The 23,350-nt window shown below is 40.2% G+C and overlaps 1 protein-coding gene across 3 annotated transcripts in view; it reads right to left on the reverse strand.

The window, feature by feature from the left end:
• Positions 1-23,350, reverse strand: part of LOC148878533 (uncharacterized) — a 102,708-nt gene that overhangs the window by 30,479 nt on the left and 48,879 nt on the right. For 2 of the 3 annotated variants that reach the window (XM_088956064.1, XM_088956055.1), the window contains exons 3-4: positions 18,312-18,407; positions 17,467-18,225 (exon numbers count right to left, since the gene is read on the reverse strand). In XM_088956064.1, coding sequence (XP_088812190.1) covers positions 17,467-18,225; positions 18,312-18,407 — 855 coding nt within the window. The remainder of the gene's footprint in view (positions 1-17,466; positions 18,226-18,311; positions 18,408-23,350) is intronic. The other variant, XM_088956070.1, reaches the window with a different exon arrangement.

A 23,350-nucleotide genomic window follows, 5' to 3' on the forward strand; every position in this document is an offset into this window, starting at 1 on the left:
TATTGGTGTTCGTTAACCTAGAAGCAACCTATTGACGTCAGACCGCTGCTGGATGACATCAGCAGCCCATACAAGTGGCAACAACCATTCTTGAAATTGGAATGGTTCAAATCACCTTGAATTTAGGAATTTTTAGTATAGGTTTCACCTCCATGCCAAAACTCTATGATTTATTATGATTTTTCCAAAAGGAAATCCATAGAAAATTCAGATTTGAGTTTAAGGCTGTTTTGTGCCTTTAATGGAGTTTTTCTCCTTCAAACCATTTTTATTTGCTCATTTTATATTTCTAGGAAGACGGGAAGTGGTCCCGTAATTTCCTGAACACTAGAAATTTTTTGGGTTTTTTCTTCCTATATTTTGCCACCCAAACTATTCTTGGGGCTGTTGTTGCTTCTTAGCCATGTGTTGGCTCTTCCTTTGGCCATGTGTGTCGGTGGTGCATTGAAACTCTTTGTGACTCTTAAAATTGTTCCTAATTAAGGAATGGAAGCTTCTAAGGATGTTCACTTGGTTCCCAAAGTGCCTCCAGGAAACGTGGATGCCTCCAGTGGCATGATAACCACTGTCAGACTTGATGGGACCAACTTCCTGGAATGGTCCCAGTCTGCTAAACTCACCATTGGAGGAAGAGGTAAGTTGGGTTTTATCATCGGAAAGAAAATCAAGCCTAAATTTGAAGACCCGAAGTTTGTTAAATGAGAGCAAGACAACCTAATGGTAATGTCATGGCTGGTTTGCTCCATGCAGCCAGATATAGCCTGCAACTATATGTTCTTATCCATTGCTAAGGATATTTGGATAGGGTCACAGCTACCTATTCTCAAACCAAAAAACATTGCTCAGATTTATTAGCTACATAGGGAAGCCTGTAGTTTGCGTCAGGGGGAGAAGACTATAGCTATGTATACTAAGGACAAATTTTGGAAGCTTCATCCTCACCTGAAGCCTGAAAAGTTTAAGACAAGAAAGAAGGGCAATGCACACTTGGCTGTAGTTGGTAATGATGTTCAGCCACCTGTTCCTATGACTTCCTCTCAAGAGTCTTCTCATCTAATGGATAAACTAAGAGGCCTCTTGTTGCACTTGGAGAAGAATGGGACATCCTCTGGTTCTAGTAATCCTTCCAATGCATATGCTAAGTCAGGTATTGCACTTGCTTGCCTCTCCACTAATAAGCCATGGATTGTTGACTTCAAGGCTAGTGCCCACATGATTGGTATGTCTTCCTCTTGTTCTTCCTACACATTGACCACTAGGGAAGGTAAAGTTATAGTTGTTGATGGATTCCAAGCTCTTATCTCTGGTTTGGGTGAAGTTAAGCTTGCCCACAACCTTTCCTTAAAATCTGTTCATGTTCCCCAGTTGCATATTATCTACTAGTTCTCTTACTAAGTCTCATAACTGCTCTGTAACTTTCTTTCCTACCCATTGTATTTTTCAGGACCTGGCATGGGGAGGACGATTGGAAGTGGACTTGAAGTTGAAGGAGTCTACCTTTTTTATAAAGCTTTAGAACAAGGAATGTTGTGTTAGGTCGAGTCCTCCACAAGTCAAAAATTGAGTCTTTTGCAACTATGGCATTGTCGTCTTGGCCATGTATCTTTTGGTTCTGTTAAACTTTTATTTCCAAAGTTGTTTGAGTCAGTATTAAACTTGAGTCCTGATTGTGAAGTTTGTCATTTCTCAAAACAATGTAGAACCACATATTTTGCAAGTAATAGAAGAAGCAATGTTGCCTTTCATTTGATCCACACTGATGTTTGGGGCCCATATACTATTCCTTGCATGGGAGGTTACAAGTACTTCATTCTTTTCATTGATGACTATTCTCGATACACCTGACTCTACTTGATGCAAAGTTGGGACGAGGTTCCTAAAATTGTCTAGAATTTCATGAATATGGCAGAAACACAGTTTGAAAAGAGAATTAAAATAATAAGATTCAATAATGCAAAAGAATACTTTGAAAACCAACTACAACCACCAGAGTTCATGCACTCGTACTCCACAACAAAATGGGGTTGCTGAGAGAAAGAATAGACATGTTGCTGAAGTTGCTAGAGGGTTGTTGTTTCAGACTCATGTTCCCACTTTTTTTGGGGAGATGCTATTGAGATGGCTATATACCTCATTAACCGACTTCCATCAAGGAGCCTCAAACTTCAATCTCCTCATCAACTCCCGTTTCCTGATGAGCTACCTTTCAATCTCCCTCTTAGGGTCTTTGGTTGCCTCTGCTTTGTTCATGATATGAGTCCCTCTAGACACAAATTTGATCCTAAGTTTATCATATGTGTTTTCTTTGGTTATTCTCCTATCCAGAAAAGGTATCATTGCTTTGATCCTCAATCTGGAAGGAGATATGTTTCTAAGGAAATTCATCGAGTCCTCCACCTTTTTCTAGTCATCTCGTCCTTCTCTTCAGGGGGAGAATGCCAGTGAAGATCGGACCCCCATTTGTCTTCCGGTTCTGGACTCATCTTCTACTTCCAATCCATCTTCGACTACCATTCCTTCACCTCCCCTTCCCCCTCCTATGTATCGCTCTCAGTCTTGTCAATAATTTTTTATTAGGCAGTAGAAAAAGGTGGCTCCTAATGCTAAATGTCCATCACAATCTGAACACCCGGACTTAGGTAACCTTGATCCTATCCTCTTGAACCTACTGATGCTCCTATCACTAATCCTGACATTGATCTTCCCATTGCCATCCGCAAGGGAAAGATAAAGTGCACCAACTATCCCATCACCAATTATGTTTCTTATGATGCTCTCTTACCCTCTTATTGTGCCTATATCTTAGCTATCTCTTTGGTTTCTATTCCCCATAGTGTTATAAAGGCAGTGCAATCACCTCATTGGAAAGAAGCTATGAACCTAGGCATGGATGCCATCATAAAGAACCAGGCTTGGGAGCTTGTTTCTCTTCCCAAGGATAAATCTACAGTTTGATGTAAGTGGGTGTATATAGTCAAACACAAGGCCGATGGCTCTATTGAAAGATATAAGGCACGGTTGGTAGCCAAAGGGTATAATCAAACTTATGGCATTGATTATCAGGAAACGTTTGCTCCAGTGGCTAAAATGAGTTCTATCCATGTGATTTTGTCTCTTGAGGCACACTTCTCTTGGCTTTTATATCAGATGGATGTGAAAAATGCCTTTCTTAATGGATACCTACAGGAGGAAGTTTATATGGACCTGCCACCATGAGTGAACCTTCCTAATAGTGAGGGAAAGGTTTGTCACTTAAAGAAGTCCCTCTATGGACTCAAACAATCTCCTAGAGCTTGGTTTGATAGATTCAAAAGAGCAATCTAGACAGTTGGGTTCTCTCAATCTCAGACTGACCATACATTGTCCATAAGAAGGCATGATGATCGGGTGACTACACTGATAGTTTATGTAGATGATATTGTTTTGACTGGAGATGACATCTCTAGAATCTCTCAGTTAAAATCTTTTCTTACCTCTGAGTTTGAAATCAAGGACCTTAGTGATATTAAATACCTTTTGGGAATTGAAGTAGCAAGATCAAAGAAGGGTATTTTCATTTCTCAAAGAAAATATGTTCTTGACTTGCTCAAGGATGTTGGAAAATTGGGGTGTGAACCAGTTGGAACCCCAATTGACCCTAACCACAAGTTAAATGCCATAGATGGAGATGTTCTTCAAGATAGAGAGGTCTATCAAAGATTGGTTGGCCATCTTCTCTATCTATGTTTGACAAGACCAGATATATCCTATGCAATCAGTGTGGTTAGCCAATACATGCATGAGCCCAAAACCTCTCACATGCAAGCTGTCAATAGGATTCTCGCTTACCTAAAGGGGTGTCCCGGCAAAGGAATGTTATACTCCAATCGTGGGCATTTGAAGATTGAGGCCTACACAGATGCAAATTGGGCAAGGTCAATGGACGACAAAAGATCTACTTCTGGCTACTTTGCGTCAGTTGGGGGCAATATGATATCTTGGAGGAGCAAGAAGCAACCTATTGTTGCTTGCTCTAGTGCAGAGGTAGAATACAAGGCAATGGCTCATGGGGTTTCAGAGTTGCTATGGTTGAAGATCTTGTTAACGGAAATGGGAATTCCAAAAGAAAATCCTATGAGACTTTACTGTGACAATCAAGCAGCCATAAACATTGCTCATAATCCTATTCAACATGATCTTACACAACAAATTTAAGCGGATGGACATTTCATCTGAGAGAAAATTGATAGTGGAGAAATTTGCCTGCCCTTTGTAAGATCTAAGGATCAACTTGCTAACTGCTTTACTAAAGGAGTTTACAAGCCAAAGTTCGATAGTAACCTAGGCAAGCTAGGCAAGATAGATATCTATGCTCAGCTTGAGGGGGAGTATTGAGAATATGCAGTATGATGAAAGGGCTTTTCTTGGGGTTTTTTCATTTCCTCTTTGTATTTGGGTGCCCAAGTAACTTGAGACACACCTTGTAACATTTCTTCTTCTCTTCTTCTCCCTTCTTCTCCTCCTTTCTCTTCTTCTTCCTTTGTTTTAGGCTTCACCTTAAACAACTGATGACATAGTGGTCACAAGAGATTGGAAAACTAAAATACAGAAGTAGAAGAAATTCTTAGCCACTCAGTTTGAGGTGAAAGATCTGGGTCCCTTATGTTATTTCCTTGGGATTGAAGTTGCTTGCTCTCAAAAGGGCATCTTTATTTCTCAAAGGAGTCCTAGATCTATTAGACGACACAAGCAAGTTAGGAGTGAAGCCAATTGATTCACCCATTGACCCTAATCATCAATTGGGTGACAATCAGGGGGAGGCTATGAAAGATGTGAAGTTCTAGAAATTTTAGGGAAACTCTTATATTTATCCATGACCAAACCTGACATTGCTTATGTTGTGGGTGTCCTTAGTCAATTCATGCATAATCCCAAGACTACCCACTTTGAAGCTACAAAAAGGATTCATAGATACCCTCAAGAAGTTCCCAGGGGTTGGTTTGTTATTCCAGAAGCATGGGCATTTTTTTATCAATAACAGAATAAATTTATTAATGGATAATAATATTACAACAATCCAGGAAGAGGTAAGGAGGCTTAACTCTCCCAAAAAGAGAAGAAAATAAAATTACAATACAGCCCAAAACATTTGTTCCCTTCCCACCCCTTGTTTCGCCAATGTATCTGCAAAAGCATTTGCAGTCCTCTTCACCCATTGAAACTAAACCTCCAACCCTCTAGTTAGCCATTTAGCCTCCCTTCTCTCATTTGCATATTTCCACAATCCATTGTCCTTTTATAACTAGCTTTGAGTCTCCTTCCACAATTAGTCTATGAATACTCAACTCCTTTGTCTTCCTTAAGCCTTCCATTAAGGAACATATCTCAGCTCTTGGAGAGTCACCATTCCCAATGGGGCCTGAAAACAAAGCAATCACCTTACCATTCTCATCTCTGAACACCCCACCCGAGGACCTAGGATTACCTTCAGCATTGCCATCAAAATTTAATTTTACACACCCTAGGCCTGGTGGAGACAATAAAGGAGAGGCAACTGATGAGAAAGGAGCTGAGTTTGACACTTCCAGCCAGCTATTCAGAAGCATAACTATAGAGACATCAGTAAACATATCTAGAGACTTCAACCAATGCACCACCCTAACCATAATTACCTCAATGTTACCTTCTTTGCTCCTCTCCTTATCAGAAAAGGTCCTGAAGTTCCTTTCTTCCCATATAGTCTAGTAAATTGCAGCCCCCACACGCCTCCACATAACCCTATCCCTTTTCTTAGGCCATCTAAGAAAAGACGTGGCAAACAAGCTTCGTATATCTGGAGGAGGGGTCCACCTGCAACCAAATAAAGAAATAAACCATTCCCATATATTAGAAACAAAATGACATGAAATTAGTAAGTGGTAGAAGCTTTCACCATTAGCCTTGTAGAGGGTGCACCCAAGGTTTTAAATTTCACAATGTAACGGCCGATACGTATTGTTTCGGAAAAGACGATACACATTATGTATCAACCGAATTTAATTTTCCCCTATTTTCTAAATTTAAATTTAATTCATCTCTTCTCTCTCTCTCTCTCATTAATATCAATTTTAATTAAGCCTTTAAATTTGAGATGTCATTAAATGCTAATATTATTTAATTAAATGCTCATTTGAGTTACCTTTAATTATGGCATTTAATACGTCATTAAATGTTATTTAAATCAAATAACTTGTTAAAAATCACAAACCGAAGGTAGTTTTGAACCCTACTCATTTGCTTACAACAATAATTAATAGAACCTAGATTTCCTACTCACTTTTCCTACCCACTCTCTACCTGCGATGAATTGCAGCCACACATCTCTCAATTCATAATAGAGATGTGTGGCTGCAATTCACTGCGGGTAGAGAGTGGGAAGGAAAAGTGAGTAGGAAATTCCGTTTGTAATTAATAAACCACTATGCCAACCTTAATTGCTTATCATAACAACATATTTTTTTATGCTTAAAGTAATGTTTCTTGCCTTGGTGGATGTTTCCCAACAAATGCTAAAGTTTGATTATTAATATTTATATAATAATAAGATGAATACAAATTTTATTTATTTATTAAAATTAAGGTATATATTAACTTGTATACATAATAAATATTGTCTAAATCTATATGTAATAAATATTAACTAATAAATGTCTTCAAAAAAATATTAACTAATAAATATTAGTATATACACACACATACATTTTAGTTCTTCTATTATTTTTCAACGGTTACTAATTATATCCCGATACTTTATATGAATCATTAAAGAATGATTTTTGTGTTTAAATAAATTAGTTATAATCACATAAAACTCATTTTTATTGTTGTTCATATTTTTTAAGGATTTTTTTTTTTTTAGTGTATCCATGTGTATCTTGATTTTTTGTCCGTATCTATGCATTTCCAAAGCGTATCTCAATACGTCTCTTAAAATTACCTTTCCAATACACCTTGCATTTTCGATACTTTGAACCTTGGGTGCACCAGTTTGGGGATAAGCACTAATTTGGCCTTTTCTTTTGGAGTAAATCACATGTGTTACATCTTTCCAGGAATGCCTTCAACAGAAAAGCTCCAAGCCTTGGAGGTATCAGCTTACCCCAAATTTCCTTGACTGGGAAAGACTGAATATAATTGTTGGTTTGTTGTACCAAGGACTTAAAGAAAGAATCACGAGAGTAATCCCCAGAAGGGAACAAAGTCCAAATTCTACTATCCCTTTTTGATGGGTCCAAAACCACCCCATTCAAAATCTGAATTAAGTCCACAACAGTTCCCAATTCTGACTCCCTAAGGCCTCTCCTCAGCCCCAAATCCCAATCATACCCAAAATTTGATTCAAAAGGAACCAAAAAATCAGACGCACACTTCCCTTTGAAATAGGAGAGGGAGAATAAAGAGTGAAATTGGTCTTTCAGAGGTACATCCCCTACCCACAAATGTTCCCAAAATTGAACCCAATTCCCAGAGCAAAGATAACACCTGATGTATTGCAGAAAAGAAGGAAGAATGGCATGTATGGATTTCCAAGGAGAGGCCATGTTAGTCCTTGCCACAATCCTAGAGTCCCAACCATCATCTTCCTGTCCATGAATGCTCAAGATTACCTTGGTCCACAGCTTATCCCTATCCCCTCCAAACCTCACAGCCATTTTCCCAACAAGGCTTCATTTTTCTTCCGGATATTGCCTAATCCCAGTCCACCCTCATCTCTACACTTGGAGACTAACTCCCAACTCACTCTATGATCTTTCCTTTCCTCCCCTGGCTCCCATAGAAAATCTCTCATCAACTTTTCCAGCACACTACTTATTTTTCCTGGGATTCTAAACACAAATAAGTAATACACTAGCAAGCTAGCCAATGTAGACTTGATCAAAGTGATTCGGCCACCCAGAGATAAATAATTCTTCTTCCAAGAGGCAACCCTTTTCATGATGTTAAGTTGACAGTTGTTATGTATTGTTGGTTCGGCTGATAAGTGTACATATTAGTTAGTAGTGGGTTTTAAGTTGTTAGGTACTGGGCCTTTGTTATTGGGCCTAAGTCTATTTAGTGTTTTAAGCAGTCTGGGTGTCCCATCACTAATCAGGGGCATTCCAGACATTTCATGTAACACTATATTGTAATCTACTATAAATAATAGTACTGTCGACTGGGTTACTGAGTTCGACATTCTCAGCACTTGTTTGTCTTCACCTCTCTTCTACTACTTCAGCTACGATCTTTCAGCAAACATGGTATCAGAGCTTTGAGCGATCTTCTGGTTACAGCCAACGCCAACTCTTCTCTCTTGCTTTCTTTCCCTCTTTTTTTTCTGGTTGCTATAGAGAAACCCTAGGGTTGCCGTAGAATAGAACAGGGTTCGAACCTAGGGTTTCTCTTGGCTGTAGGGCACAAGGGAAGTAAGGCCCAGAAGTTGATGCCCTACTAGACTGCTTCTAGTAGTTAGTAGCCATTTGGCTGCTAAGAGAGGTCTGTATAGGACAGACCTAGGTTGAGGACTGATTTCTGCAGTCCTAGTATTGGTCGTAGGGGTGAGCACTCTCTACAGTTGCAGAAATCAAAGCCCAAGAGAAATCTGCATAGTGTAGTGGTGGAGAGCTCTCAGTTTTAAGTCGTTTACTAGCTGACAGAATTCTTCTTGCTGCTGTAACTGGTCCACTTCAGGACTGTGACCACTTTGGCTAGTCTGAAACAGGATTATCTACACAAAGTCTGCAACCAAGATGTCTTCCATATCCGGAGAGGTCTCTTCTAGGGACAACAGACCTGGTAGGAGATCTTCAAATCTGGAGAACCCGAATCTGCACAGCTTGCAGATTACAAGTGTGTTGCTGGATGAATACAACCTCAGGGAGTGGTCCATTTCTGCAATGCTTTTTATTACTTCCCGTGAATTCACAGGTTATTTAAATGGAAAGAAGAAGGAACCCGAAGTTGGCAGTGTGGAGTATGCAGTGTGGCACAAGGAGAATGCCACAGTTATGTCCTGGCTGCTTGCTTCTATGACTCCTCGAGTTGCCAGGACTGTTCAACACTTTCCCACAACAGCTAAGGTTTGGGAAAAAGTGTCAAAAATCTATGGACAGAAGAAAAACAATGCTATAATTTATAGGTTGAACCAAGACATTGCTGCTTTAAGACAAGGGGATATGATATTTGCAACATATTTTACAACTCTGGAAGGGCTGTGGGAAGAACTTGATCATCACTTGATTCTGGATTGGGAGAATGCCATGGACAAGGAGAGACGTGATAAGCAGATTGAAGAGAGCAGAGCCTTCAAGTTCTTGGCTGACCTGGACCCAATATATGAGGGCATAAGGTCACAAATTTTTGGAAGAGATGAAATTCCCGATTTACATCATGTTTATTATCTAGTAAGGAATGAAGAGGTCAGGAGAAAGGAAATGCAAGTTGACACTCAGAAGCAACCAGTTGAATAATCTGTAGAACATTCAGCCCCGATTTCTACAAATCAAAAGGGGAACAAATATCCAGACAAAAGGCATCTTAAGTGCACTCATTGTGGAGGTGAAAGACAAGTAAAACAAAAGTGTTGGGTCCTGTATCCTCACTTGAAGCCAGCTGCATTGAAAAAAGACAAGAAGGGACAGAAGGGTCAAGCAGCAAGTGGGAACCTTGCCACTAGTAACAATGGTGATAGCTCACAGAGTATGCTAACAGTGGCTTCTTATTCCATGGGGCAGCTTGCTAATTCCTCCGGAGCCGGTACCTTGGGCTTCACTACTGATGAGGTAGAGGTCCTTAGCCGGGCTTTAGCCCGTCTAAGGAGTAACTCTTTTGCTTCATCTTCTCTTACTAGATCAGATATAGTCTCTGCCTTTAGTGCAACTAGTCCTATTGGCTCTACGTCGTGGGTTATTGATTCCTGTGCAACTGACCACATGACACATATGTCCTCCTTATTCTCTTCATATCACTTGTTGTCTGGTCAGGATAAGATGAGAGTTGCTGACAGGTTTTTCTCCACCATCTCTGGCAAAGGGGTGGTTGACCTAAGCAACGACCTCTCTCTTAAATCAGTTTTGCATGTTCCTAGCCTTACCTCAAATCTTTTGTCTGTTTCAAAACTTACTAAAAATTTGAACTGTAGCATAACCTTTTTTCCTACTCATTGTGTCTTTCAGGACAAATTGACGAGGAGAACGATTGGGAGCGGTCATGAGTATGGAGGCCTCTACTATTTTGATGCAAACATCGGTTCAGCCTTACAAGCATCTGCTGCTAGTGGTCCGGAGAATGTGGAGTCAATAGCTAAGTTGCATCTGTGGCATGCTAGGCTAGATCATTTACCTTTTTCTTCATTGCAAGTGTTGTTTCCCGAATTGTTTAAGGGCATTTCAAGTCAGAGTTTAGTCTGTGAAGTATGTCAACTGTCAAAACAATGTAGAACTGTTTATCCAGTTTCCAGTAATGAAATTCAAGCTCCTTTTGATTTGGTTCATTCTGATGTTTGGGGCCCTTCACCTATTGTTTCTATTGATGGCTTTTATTACTTTATCAGTTTTATTGATCACTACTCTCGATGCACATGGATCTACCTGTTAAAAGGACGAGATGAAGTGCCACGGATAACCATGGCATTTTGCAAAATGATTGAAACACAATTTGACAAGAAGATTAAGCAATTCTGGTCAGATAATGCTGCTGAATATTTTGAAAAATCCTTGAACTTGTTCATGGAGGATGCTGGCATGCTAAATCAATCATCTTGCGCTAATACCCCTCAACAGAATGGGGTTGCTGAGCGCAAGAATAAACATCAATTGGAGACAGCTCGAGCCTTACTATTCCAGCACAAGCACTACTGGTCTCAAGCAGTACTTATTGCATCATATCTGATAAATTGGATGCCATCTAAGGCGTTGGGTATGAAAACCCCTTTCTCTGTTCTGTGTCCTACTCTTCCAGACTTTCCTCTGCCTCCTAGGGTCTTTGGTTGGGTATGTTTTATACATGTAAAGGATCCAAAGAAGACCAAGCTGGATCCTAGGGCTACGAAAGGAATCTTTTTGGGGTACTCTCCTACACAAAAGGGTTACAAGTATTATGATCCTGTCACCAAGGGAAAGTATGTCACCAGAGATGTGGTCTTTTTTGAGTCTCAACCCTACTTTTAGTCTTTCCAGAATCCTCTTCAGGGGGAGATTAGTGGGATGGAAGAGGATTCTCATTCTCCCTTCTTTTTTGCTCCTCTATCTACCTCGGGGCTTCCATTCTCTCCTTCTACTCCTCCTAGTTGTGGCATCCCTGGTGAACCTAGTGAGGCTCCCACCGTGCCTGCTATCTCTCCTGATACTATAGATGTTCCTGAGGGCTCTAGTAGGCAACAGAAAGATATAAGAATCACCTACAACAGAAGAAAAAAAGGCCCCCAAACTCATGACAGCAACCAGTTGGACTCGGATCAATCTGTCTCTGCATCCAAGGTAATCCCAACACACATACTTCTGATTTGGATCTTCCTATTACTCTTCGTAAGTCTATCCGTTCTTGTACTACTCGGCACCCCATTGCTGATTTTGTTTCTTACTCACATTTATCTCCATCCTATCACTCCTTTGTGTTTGTTCTTTCTTCTGTTCATGTTCCTTCTAGGTACTCAGAGGCTGTGTCTGACCCAAGGTGGAAAGAAGCTATGAATTAAGAGATGAAAGATTTAATGAAAGCAAGGACTTGGGAATTAGCGGATCTACCGGAAGGAAGGAGCACTGTCGGGTGCAAGTGGGTGTTCACTGTAAAGCATAGGGAGGACGGGTCCATTGAAAGGTACAAGGCTCGGCTTGTGGCAAAGGGGTTTACTCAAAAAGAAGGGATTGACTACAAAGAAACATTTGCTCTAGTAGCGAAGCTCAACACAATTCGGGTTTTACTATCGTTAGCAGCAAATTTTTCATGGGAACTCCATCAGTTGGATGTGAAGAATGCCTTCCTAAATGGTGATCCTCATGAAGAGGTGTTTATGGACCCTCCACCAGGCTACGACTTTGATAGAAAGGTGTGTAAACTGAAGAAAGCATTATATGGCCTAAAATAGTCTCCTCGTGCATGGTTTGAGAGGCTTTGTGGGGCCATGAAGAAAGTGGGGTACACTCAGAGTGGTGTAAACCATACCTTGTTTATAAGGAGACAAGATAGCAAACTTACAGCACTCATTGTTTATGTGGATGATATGGTGATTACTGGGAATGAACTGGAAGAGATCAAAAGACTAAAGGAGTTTTTAGCCTCTGAATTTGAGATCAAAGACTTGGGCCATTTGAAATACTTTCTTGGGATTGAAGTTGCTAGGTCAAAAGAGGGGATCTATATATGTCGACGGAAGTATATACTTGACCTCCTAGAAGAGACAAGCATGATAGGGTATAGACCAGCGGATACTCTAATAGAACAGAACCATGGTCTACAGGAATCAGTAGGGGAGGACTACTGTGATAAAGAGAGATACCAAAAATTGGTAAGGAAGCTAATATATCTATCTCTCACTCGACCAGATATTGCTTATACTGTGCATGTTGTCAGTCAGTTCATGCACTCTCCAAAAATCCCTCATATGAGAGCAATTGAAAGGATTCTCAGATACTTGAAGACTTGCCCAGGAAAGGGAATTCTGTTCAGAAAACACAATAAAATTGAAATTGAAGCATATACTGATGCAGATTGGGCCGGTTCTGCTGGGGACAGAAAATCAACTTCAGGATATTGTACATTTGTTGGAGGGAACCTGGTTACATGGTGGAGTGAGAAGCAGAATGTGATTGCTAGATCAAGTGTGGAGGCTGAATATCGAGCTATGGCTCATGGTGTTGTTGAACTTCTGTGGCTTAGGACCCTTCTTGGTGAGCTTGGCATGAAAGCTGAGGGTCCTCTCTGAAAGAATGGTAGGATTCATCTCATTGACGCCAAAAAGATTGCGGAATGGGTGGGCGAATTTCAAAAATTTTCCTACCTTCTCCCAACTGAGAATCGTATTCCCTAAATTTAGAATACAATATTCAAGGATCCTACTTGAACCATAATCGAACCAGATCAGAACCAAAAAGAAAATGGAGGATTATACCTGATCCGGAGAAGCAGTATCTCCCAAGATCCGCTCCTGCTAAAGATGACACAGTTGTAGGTGGAACGGAACCAGTAGAGTGCGCCCTACACACTGGATCCTTCTCAAGAACCCTCTGGAAACTCCGAGCACCAAATCTTTTACAGTCTTTTCTGCAAGACTGGTGTCAATAATTGATTTCTTGATTTCTTTCTTCTGCAAAGATCAAATCTTGCAAAAAGGAATGGCGGCGGCTGGAGAACTCCTAGGACGAAGATGGTTGAATTGCTTCTCTTCTCTCTAGAGTGTGTATGAGATCTAATCTCAGTTCGCAGGATGCTTTTTTTTGCTTGAACCCTTGGTTCAAAAATCTCTTTTTTCCCTTAGGGTTTCTCCTCCTTTCTTCTTGATTAAGAAACCTCCTAAATTAGGGGTTATCCCAATCCAAATCAGTATTTGGATAGGGGATTATCTTAATCCTATCTCCAAATTAAGTTAGCTTACTCCTGATTTTATCAAAAGGTTACCATATTCAAATCTGATTTGAATTTGGTCTCCCAGAGTGGATAAGGTTAAAGGCCCAAACCTTTTGCTAACATTAATCTCAGATCCGCCCTATAGATGGGTGATCATATCAGCCCAGCTCGACATGGGCTTTTGGCCCATTAACTGTTCAGCGCTTAACTAGTTTCCAATCTGTTGCCCAGTTGGGCTTCTTTGTATGGTGTGGGACCCAAGCATTGATCTATACACCAGCCACATGGGTTCGGCCTAGCCTTTATTACAAAGCCCGGCCAAATTCACTAAAAAGCTCAGTGAACCCCTGAGCCCATCACATGGACCCTATGGGCCCAACACTTACATTAAGTGGTCCCTGGGCCAAGCCATCTTATAAAAACCCAGGGACTGTGGGAAGGTGCAAGGTTAGCCCATCAGATACTATCCTAAATTGTCTTACACTTAACCTCTCAGCCCTTAATGATCAAGCATTGCCCAATAAGAGAGGATCTCTCCCTCGGCTACAAGGAACAGTACTGCACTCTCCACTCACATGGATCCCAAGAATTAAAATCATTTGCAAACATTTTGAAACAGTACAAATACATATATATATATATATATATATATATATGTATATATTAATTTTGCAAAACAAAATTCCAACGATTGAAATCAACTGCTGGCAGTTTGGTTTCCAGCAGAGAAAGTGCATTCCCGATCATTACCTTTGTCCGACAAAGGGGTTGATCCTGTCACTATGATCACCCACTAAAATGAATTCTCAGACTGTCCCAACATACCCAAGTTTTGATCCCCGCTAAGGATCTCACTGATTGGCATATCTAAGACAGCCCAATCCGACACCTAGTGAAGTGTCATAATCGATTCTAGGGGTCAGGTGTAACTTTCTAGTTTTGCCCATCTGTCTCCAAGGTCCAGGGCAATACTGGAAATCTGGTCCGGTTCAAGGATTCGAGTAATCCCATACTACATGTGCCTTGGATCTTACCCTGGTGGCCGAGACAGGCCATCCCAACACTTGGTGGCACACCAATATCAGCCTTGGCAAGATAAATCTCCCCAGACTTATTCAATCGGCTATGAACATTTAAAACTAACACGAGTCTCTATAAGTGTCCAGTTTTAGGGTCTTACACAAAATTATACCAAACAACATGAATCAAACATGCACTTTATTTATTTACACTAAATAACAAAAGTACATCAAATCGGATTGAAGCTAAGGGCATGCAAAACTGTCTAACACTCTCAAGCTATACTGTGACAACAAGGCTGCCATCAACATTGCAAATAACCCAATGCAACATGACAGGACAAAACATATTGAGATTGATCGACATTTTGTTAGAGAGAGTATAGTCTCAGGAGAACTTTACATTCCTTATACTCCATCCGAGTTGCAGATTGTAGATGTGCTGACTAAAGGGTTGGCTGCAACAAAATTCTTGGACCTTTTTGGCAAGCTAAACATGACAGACATCCATGCTTAGCTTGAGGGGCAGTGTTAAGTTGACTATTGTTATGTATTGTTGGTTCGGCTGATAAGTGTACATGTTAGTTAGTAGTGGGTTTTAAGTTGTTAGGTACTGGGCCTTTGTTATTGGGCCTAAGTCTGTTTAGTATTTTAAGCAGTTTGGGTGTCCCATCACTAATTAGGGGCATTCCAGACATTTCATGTAACATTATATTGTAATCTACTATAAATAATAGTACTATCGACTGGGTTACTGAGTTCGACATTCTCAGCACTTGTTTGTCTTCACCTCTCTTCTACTACTTCAGCTACAATATTTCAGCAAACACATGAACCTATCAATTACTGGGTTCCAAAAGATGTTATTCTTCGGATTATCCCCTAAAGGCATCCCCAAGTATATCATAGGTGTTAGACAGTTTTGTATGCCCTTAGCTTTAATCCAATTTGATGTACTTTTGACATTTAGTGTAAATAAACAAAATACATGTTTGATTCATGTTGTTTGGTATATTTCTCTGTAAAACCCTAAAACTGGACACTTATAGATGCTTGTGTTAGTTTTAAATGTTCACAGCCATTGGATAAGTCTGGGGAGATCTATCCTGCCAAGGCTGATACTGATGTGCCACCAAGTGTTGGGATGGCTTGTCTCGACCATCAAGGTAACACCCAAGGCACATGCAGTATGGGATTGCTTGAACCCTTGAACCAGACCAGATTTCCAGTATTGCCCTAGACCTTGGAGACAGATGGGCAAAATTTGAAAGTTACACCTAACCCCTAGACTCGATTATGACACTTCACTAGGTGCCGAATCGAACTGTCTTTGATATGTCAATCAGTGAGATCCTTAATGGGGGTCAAAACCTGGACATGTTGGGGCAACCTGAGAATTCATCTGAGTGAATGATCATAGTGACAGAATCAGCCCCTTTGTCGGACAATGGCAATGATCGGGAATGCACTCTCTCTGATGGAAACCAAACTGTCGGCAGTTGATTTCAATCGTTGGAATTTTGTTTTGCAAAATTAATATATATATATATATATATATATATATATATATATATATAAATGTATATGTACGGTTTCAAAAAGATTTGCAAGAGGTTTTAATTCCCGGGATCCATGTGAGTAGAGAGTGTGGCACTGTTCCTTGCAGCCGAGGGAGAGGAAATTTTGCCTTCAGGTTTTTCTCAAATTAATTCAGAGCAAATTCATGAAGTGGGCCGCCACAAAGAATTCAAGGCACAAACATAACACATATTTTGAGAGAAGGTGAATATTTAGCTAGAAATTTGGAAGCTAGTTTCACTAGGGTAATTATATGACAGTTTTGGCTAAGCAAGGAATCAACAGAAGAATTTCATATTAGGGGATAATTCCAAGGGGAAATGATAAATTTGTAATCTAAAAAGAAAAAAGAATACGTAGTGGATAGCATGACTAACCTACAACGTTTGGGTGCTTGGAATTTTCACTGTATATATTACATATTCTTTTACATACACCAAAGAAGTTACCAATCTAAGAAAAAGTAATATGGCCATACTATTTATAGGGTATGGGCTGGTAATGGGAAAAGAATTTTTTAGACATTTTAATTTTTTAGGACTTTCTTTCTGTACCTTCTTTAACCAAAGTAGGAACATAAAACTTTTTAAGTCTATAATAGGGCCTCTTGTAATAAAGAAACAGTTTGAATTGATGTTAATGTTGTCTACTTCTGTTCTACTGAAATTTTCTTATTGGAGCCTACTCCATCCATCTCACTCTGTTTACTTATCCATCATTTTTTTACCATCTTCTACAATTCACTTCATATATCCAATCAATTGTTCTCTTCTAAAAGGTTGTATTACATTTATGTCCTACAATCCAATAATTAACTCCAGCACATGCACTTTACTTTACTTTTATAATTGAAACCCAAAATTCCAATACTTTAACCAGTCATCTGCTGTCAACGTGGCTAACCTAGAATGTCTACCAAATGGACAGTCAGGATCTGCAAGGTAAACCCTTCAGAAGCCCCATTGCTGAAAGCCTCAAAGGTCATATTGACAGAACAGAACTTTTCTTTATTTCACTCTTCTGCATTTCAATTTTCAAATGTTCATAGTGGTCACTAATATGAGCAAAAGAAAAATACTAAGTGACTCCTATAAATAAAAGGAATTAAAGAAACAGCAGTATCAAAATGGTAACTGTTTAATGCATAATGATACACTAACAGCCTAACAGGAACACCAAAGGTTATAATCAACATTTGGCCCCTCTCCAATCTCCCAAATAGAATTAAGTGAAAGGAAGTCCTATGTAGCACCTCAGAAACTAGTGCAAAAGAACCTGCTAAGCAAAGCAAATTAACAATTTAGCATACCTTATCTTTTCTTTTAACAACTGAAAGGCTAACATCAGGGCCTTCTCCTAATACTATTAAAGCATTCTGCTGATCTACTGAGCTACACTTTTGAGAGGTTCCTTTGTGAGAAGAGCTTACATCTGATCTAGAGTTACACCAATCGTTCTCTAAAAACCTTTTTTCCTCGATTGTCGATTGGTTTGGTGCCTCTGTGTTGTTGACATGCCTCTTCCTTTTGGCTCTTCGACTGAAAGTTATTAGTGGTGCACTGTATTTCCTTTTAAGGTGTGTATTAGTGCACAGTAAATTGGACTTATCTTTCGAGAGAAAATCAGTGCTTTCTGAATCAACTCTCTTCAGCATGGAGGAACTTGGAGATCCACAGCTGGCATTTTTCTCACCTTCTGAGTCTAAACATACAGAATTTATGTTGATTTCTGTGTCTCTGTCTACCACTAGAATATTTGAACTTGCTTCTGTCTGTGGACTCTTGTGGGTGGATTCAGAGCACATGTTTGAGCATGAACATATCTGGATGTAATTAGAAATCCTTTCAGAGCATGCAACATTTTGAAAGGCGCCATCTGTTTCATTCCTGTGTTCATCCTCAATGGATTTCCTCATCGAAAGCCCTTTATGAAAACAAAGGTCTATTGATCTTGTCTCAGATCCTTCAATATCCTTCCTTTCCATTTTTGTCCCTGACTGTTGCTGAGACTTTCCTGAGTTTTCTTGTTTAGCACAAGCAGAGCATAGCCATTGCTGATGAGCAATATACTGCAGAAAAAAAGGAACATGAATATATCACCAGCTTCACATGTAATAAGCAAATATTTTGTTCATCTTGTGCACATTAAAAATACCTCAGTTGGGGATTCATTGCATTGAAGATTATAAGGTTGAAGGCAGATATCACAGTGCAGCAGCTTGCCGCCATTATCAGAAGATTTAATACAGATCTGTGACAAAAATAAAAAATAATGCATAATTTGGTAATAATTTCTAAGTAGCATTTGCCAAAGAATAGCTTATGATGCAAAGGAAAACCAAAGAGCAAAACTTGGCAACATTGTGCTTCACCAGAGAAAACAAAAGCATTATCCTCAGCAAGTATTTTTCAAGTTGCATTTGGTATTGTGTTTTAGGCGGCTAGGCACTAGTGTGAGCTTGTCTTACACTTCCGGTCCCAAGCGTGGATGATGATTTTGGACCAAAAAAAATCTGAGCTAATAACAGTAGAAAATAGTATGCACCAGAAAAATTAGAAGAAATGACACTAAGGAGAACTAGTTCAGTGGAGTTCCCAGTTACAAACAGAGAGTCGACAAGCAATTAGTTTTTCACATTGGTCATACCTTAAATATATTAGAGAAACCAGATACCCGAAGGTTACACGAACTAAATTAAAGTGTAACCAAAGTGTCTAGGCGATAACCATGGATATTGGCAATTTATTGCCTAGGTGAAGATTAAATGTCTCCTATAGATCAGAACTGTTTCGACTACTGCTACAGTAACCCGAACCAGCAAGAGGAAGAAGAAGAAGAAGGAAAATGAAGGGCCTGTCGAATCTGATGGGTTAACCCCATCAGTCGACCCCTTAATAGTAATTAGTCTCTAATTACTTGTACAAAGACTAAACTGCCCTTATTCGGCTCACTCTAACACTCCCCCTCAAGTGGAGAATATATGTCATATAATCCCAGCTTGTTACATAGATAGTTCACTTTCCCTGAGCTTAGAGCTTTTGTAAACAAATCTGCCCACTGATCACCCAAGCCCACATGTTCTGTGCTTATCTCTCCAGCAAGAACCTTCTCCCTCACAAAGTGGCAATTGTTGTCGGTTGTTTATGTATTCAGGTTTAGTACCATAAGGGTACTGTTGTAATTTCTCCTTTGTTTACATTGTTCGGCTGTACTAGTATAAATAATAATATATCATTCTTTCGCCCCCTAAGTTCCGTAGGGGCTTTCAGTCCTCTCGGCTCTCCTCTCCTCTCTCCCTCTCTTCTCTCCTCTCGTCTCTTCACTTGCTCTTGCTCTTGCTCAACATGGTATCAGAGCAAGTCGTCCAGGCCTGAAGGGTGGTGTTAAGCAAATCTGTTGTTCAATGTCGAGCAGATAGTCTTTTCATCTCCCAGGGCTGTATCCATCGAACTGCTAATCAGTTGTATTCAGTTCGACCCAGAAGTTATAGAGACTATTCATCTTCCAGCCCAGTTGTATTCATTGTCTATTCGACTGTAGAGAGGCTATCATCTAAGGTTCGTAGAGGGAGTTTTGGTTTACAGAGAGGCTATCATCTGAAGTTAAAAGAGGTACTGTTCATTTACTATTCAGCTGCCCTACGGATTGACTGTTTAGCCGATTGGTGGACTATTGGACTGTATTTCTTTAACAAAGCAGATGTATTCGACATTTTTTTTTGTATTTCTCTACCCCTTCGATGGACTATTGATGTCCTAAAGAAGATCTTGTATTGATCTCAGTCATTGACTGTTCGGCTACCAGACCTACCAATTAGGGGTATGGTGAACTTCACCTTGTTTTTTCTATTCTGTTAGAGGGTCATATGACCTCTGTACAATTGTAGGTCATACAGACCTGATTATGTACTGCAACTGCAATGTTTTTTTTTTGGATTCCTACAAGACCGTAGGTTATACAGACCTGTTCCAGTACTGCAACAGCAATGTTCAGTCTTTGCTCCCAATGAAACCGTAGGTCAGAAGGACCTGTTTCTATAATAGCCTTGTACGGAAGTACTCCTTTGGTTGCTGTTTTTCCTTAAACCAGAAATCATGAGTAGTGAAGATTCAGCCACATCTAGAGTTTCCTCAATGCTGAATGGAATGGGTGGGGGTGACCTATCCTTTCCTATGGTTGTTGTCCCTCTTGATGGTTTAAATTACCTAGAGTGGTCAAGAGGGATCAAGTTATACATCACTGCAAGGGGGAAGATGGGCTATATTAATGAGAGGATAAAAGATCCACCCTCCGGGAATGCCGAATATGATAGATGGAATCAAGAGAACAGTATTGTTATGTCCTGGCTCTTGGTTTCCATGCAACCTCGAATTAGGAAGAATTTCATGTGGGCTGAAACTGCGAATGAAATCTGTGAACAAGCAAAGTCTACATATTCAGAATTGTGACACTATGCCAAAATTTATCAACTACAGGCAGCATCTTCTACTTGTAGACAGGGGGAGAGGTGTTTATCGGTCTATTACTCTGACTTAACATCTGCCTGGAAGGAGTTGGATCACTACCAGAGTGTGGATTGGAAGTGTGATGAGAATGCTAAGTACAAACAGCTTGTCTCCCAGCAAAGGGTGTTTGCATTCTTACATGGTCTGAATCCTATGTATGAATCTATCAGAGTTCAGATTCTCAGCTCTAAGGATCTCCCTTCTGTTCAGGAAGTCTATGCTCTTGTACAATCTGAAGAAAGCAGGAGAAATTTGATGAACAGCCCTGGTGGGGATGTTGTTGTGTTAGTTGCAAAAGGGGTGTATCTACTGGTGTGGGATCTTCTTCCCGGAAAAGAGAGATCTCCAGAAAAAAACAGAAGATAAGGAAAAATTGCGGTGCACTCATTGCCAGAAACCCCGACACACCAAAGATACCTGTTGGGATCTTCATGGGAAACCAAAATGGGCTCAAGATCTGACTAAGAAGCAAGGTTCAGAGGTGAATAAGAAGTACGGACAGCAAAATACAAAGAAACATCACATGGCCAACATGGCTACTCGGGAGCATCAGCCCCCCATTTCTACTGTGACTCAGACACATCTCACTAGACCTGACCCGAGGGGGGACATTATGAATTCCTTCTATGACCATTTAGAGCTCTATGGTAGAGCAATTCATCAGATGGATACTCCTCCCTCAACCTCTTTTGCATCTACGTCAGGTAACCCTGCCACTGCTTTCCATGTTGCTTCTCACACCCATGACTATCCATGGATCATTGATTCTGAAGCATCAAAACATATGACTGGTATGTCCTCTTACTTTCAAACCTATCACCCTCTTTCTGGAAGAGACAATGTGAGACTAGCCGATGGATCATATTCTTCCATAACTGGTCAAGGAACTCTCTTTCTTCCTCTTGGCCTTACCCTCTCTGATGTTCTTCATGTTCCAAATTTTCCCATTAATTTGTTCTCTGTTAGTAGTGTTACTAATTCCTTGAATTGCTCAGTGACTTTTTTCCCTTCTCATTGTGTGATTCAGGATCTAGCCTCGGGGAGGACGATTGGTAGGGGTCGTATGGCTGATGGACTTTACATGCTGGAGAATAAGGATGGTCTTCATGTTATAGAGTCTATGAGTCAGTCCTGTAAGAAAAAAGTCTATTTATGGTCGTCTTGGTCATTTGTCTTTTGAGTCTTTGAAAGTTGTATTCCCAGAACTGTTGTCAATGTCTGTCTCTGGTTTTTCTTGTCAAACGTGTCAGTTGAGTAACATTGTAGAACTCATTTTCTTCAAAGACATAGTAAATCTGAATCTCCATTTCACATTGTTCATTCTGATGTGTGGGGCCCTGTTACTTTACCATCTGAGAGTGGCTACAAGTATTTCATTACCCTCATTGATGATTATTCTAGATTTACATGGGTATACCCGATGCGAACCAGGGAAGAAGTACCAAAAATCATTCAAGATTTCCAACAGATGGTCTTCACTCAATTTCAAACTGAAATCCAAATTTTCCAATCAGATAATGCAAAAGAATTTTTTCATAGTGACCTCACGGAATTTTTCGCTTCGCATGGTTCCCTTCACCGTAGCTCTTGTGCCCGCACACCACAACAAAATGGTGTGGCCGAACGGAAGAACCGACATCTCCTTGAAGTGGCTCGAGGTTTACTACTTCATATGAATGTTCCCAAACGGTTTTGGCTTGAAGCTATTCTTTGTTCCACTTACCTTATAAACCATATGCCCTCTCGTCGGTTAGAGTACAAAGCCCCACATCAACGTCTCTTTCCTAAGGCTCCCCTTCTTTCTATTCCTCCTCATGTCTTTGGTTGTCGGTGTTTTGCCCAAAATTTGTCTCCCACCCGTGGGAAAATGGACTCTCGTGCTATACCTTGCATATTTCTTGGTTACTCCTTCACTCAAAAGGGATACCGTGTTTTTGATCCTGTTTCTCATAAATTCTATGTCTCCATGGATGTTTCTTTTTTTGAAGATGAGTCTTTCTATCCTGTTTCTCCTCAAGGGGAGTGTAGACATGAGGAGAAACTGGTTCAGCTTCCATCTCTCCCTGACCTTCCACCTTTTCGTGTTTTTTCTCGTCGTCGCAAAGGCCAGCAAAATCCAAGAGCTGTAGAGAATCCAGAAATTGTACCTCCAGTGCCACTAGACTCCTCGAGGGAGGATCATACTCACTCAGGTATTTTAGCTCCCAATGATGTCCTTGAATCTATTGAAAATGATTCCTCTACTGCTAATGATCTTGACCGTCCTATTGCTCACAGGAAGGGTGTTAGATTGTGCACCACAAAACATCCCATTTCCAACTTTGTCTCCTATGAGAACATTTCATCCTCATTCCATGCCTTCCTTACCTCTATTGACAGTGTCCCTATCCCTAAGAATGTGGCAATAGAGCTCTTTCAGTTCTTGAATGGACAAATGCCATGAGGGAAGAAGTTAATGCCCTTCACAAAAATGGCACATGGAAACTTGTTGATCTTCCTAAGGGAAAGGTTCCAGTTGGATGTAAATGGGTGTTCACAGTCAACCATAAGGCTGATGGAACAGTGAAAAGGTATAAAGCTCGCTTAGTGGCAAAGGGATTTACTCAAGTGTATGGAGTTGATTATGCAGAAACCTTTGCCCCCGTTGCCAAGATGAATTCCATTAGAGTCCTTTTCTCTCTTGCGGCC

The sequence above is a fragment of the Nelumbo lutea genome, chromosome 1 (genome assembly GCF_056320005.1).
Source record: "Nelumbo lutea isolate HS-2025 chromosome 1, American lotus-T2T, whole genome shotgun sequence".
Lineage (NCBI taxonomy): Eukaryota > Viridiplantae > Streptophyta > Magnoliopsida > Proteales > Nelumbonaceae > Nelumbo > Nelumbo lutea.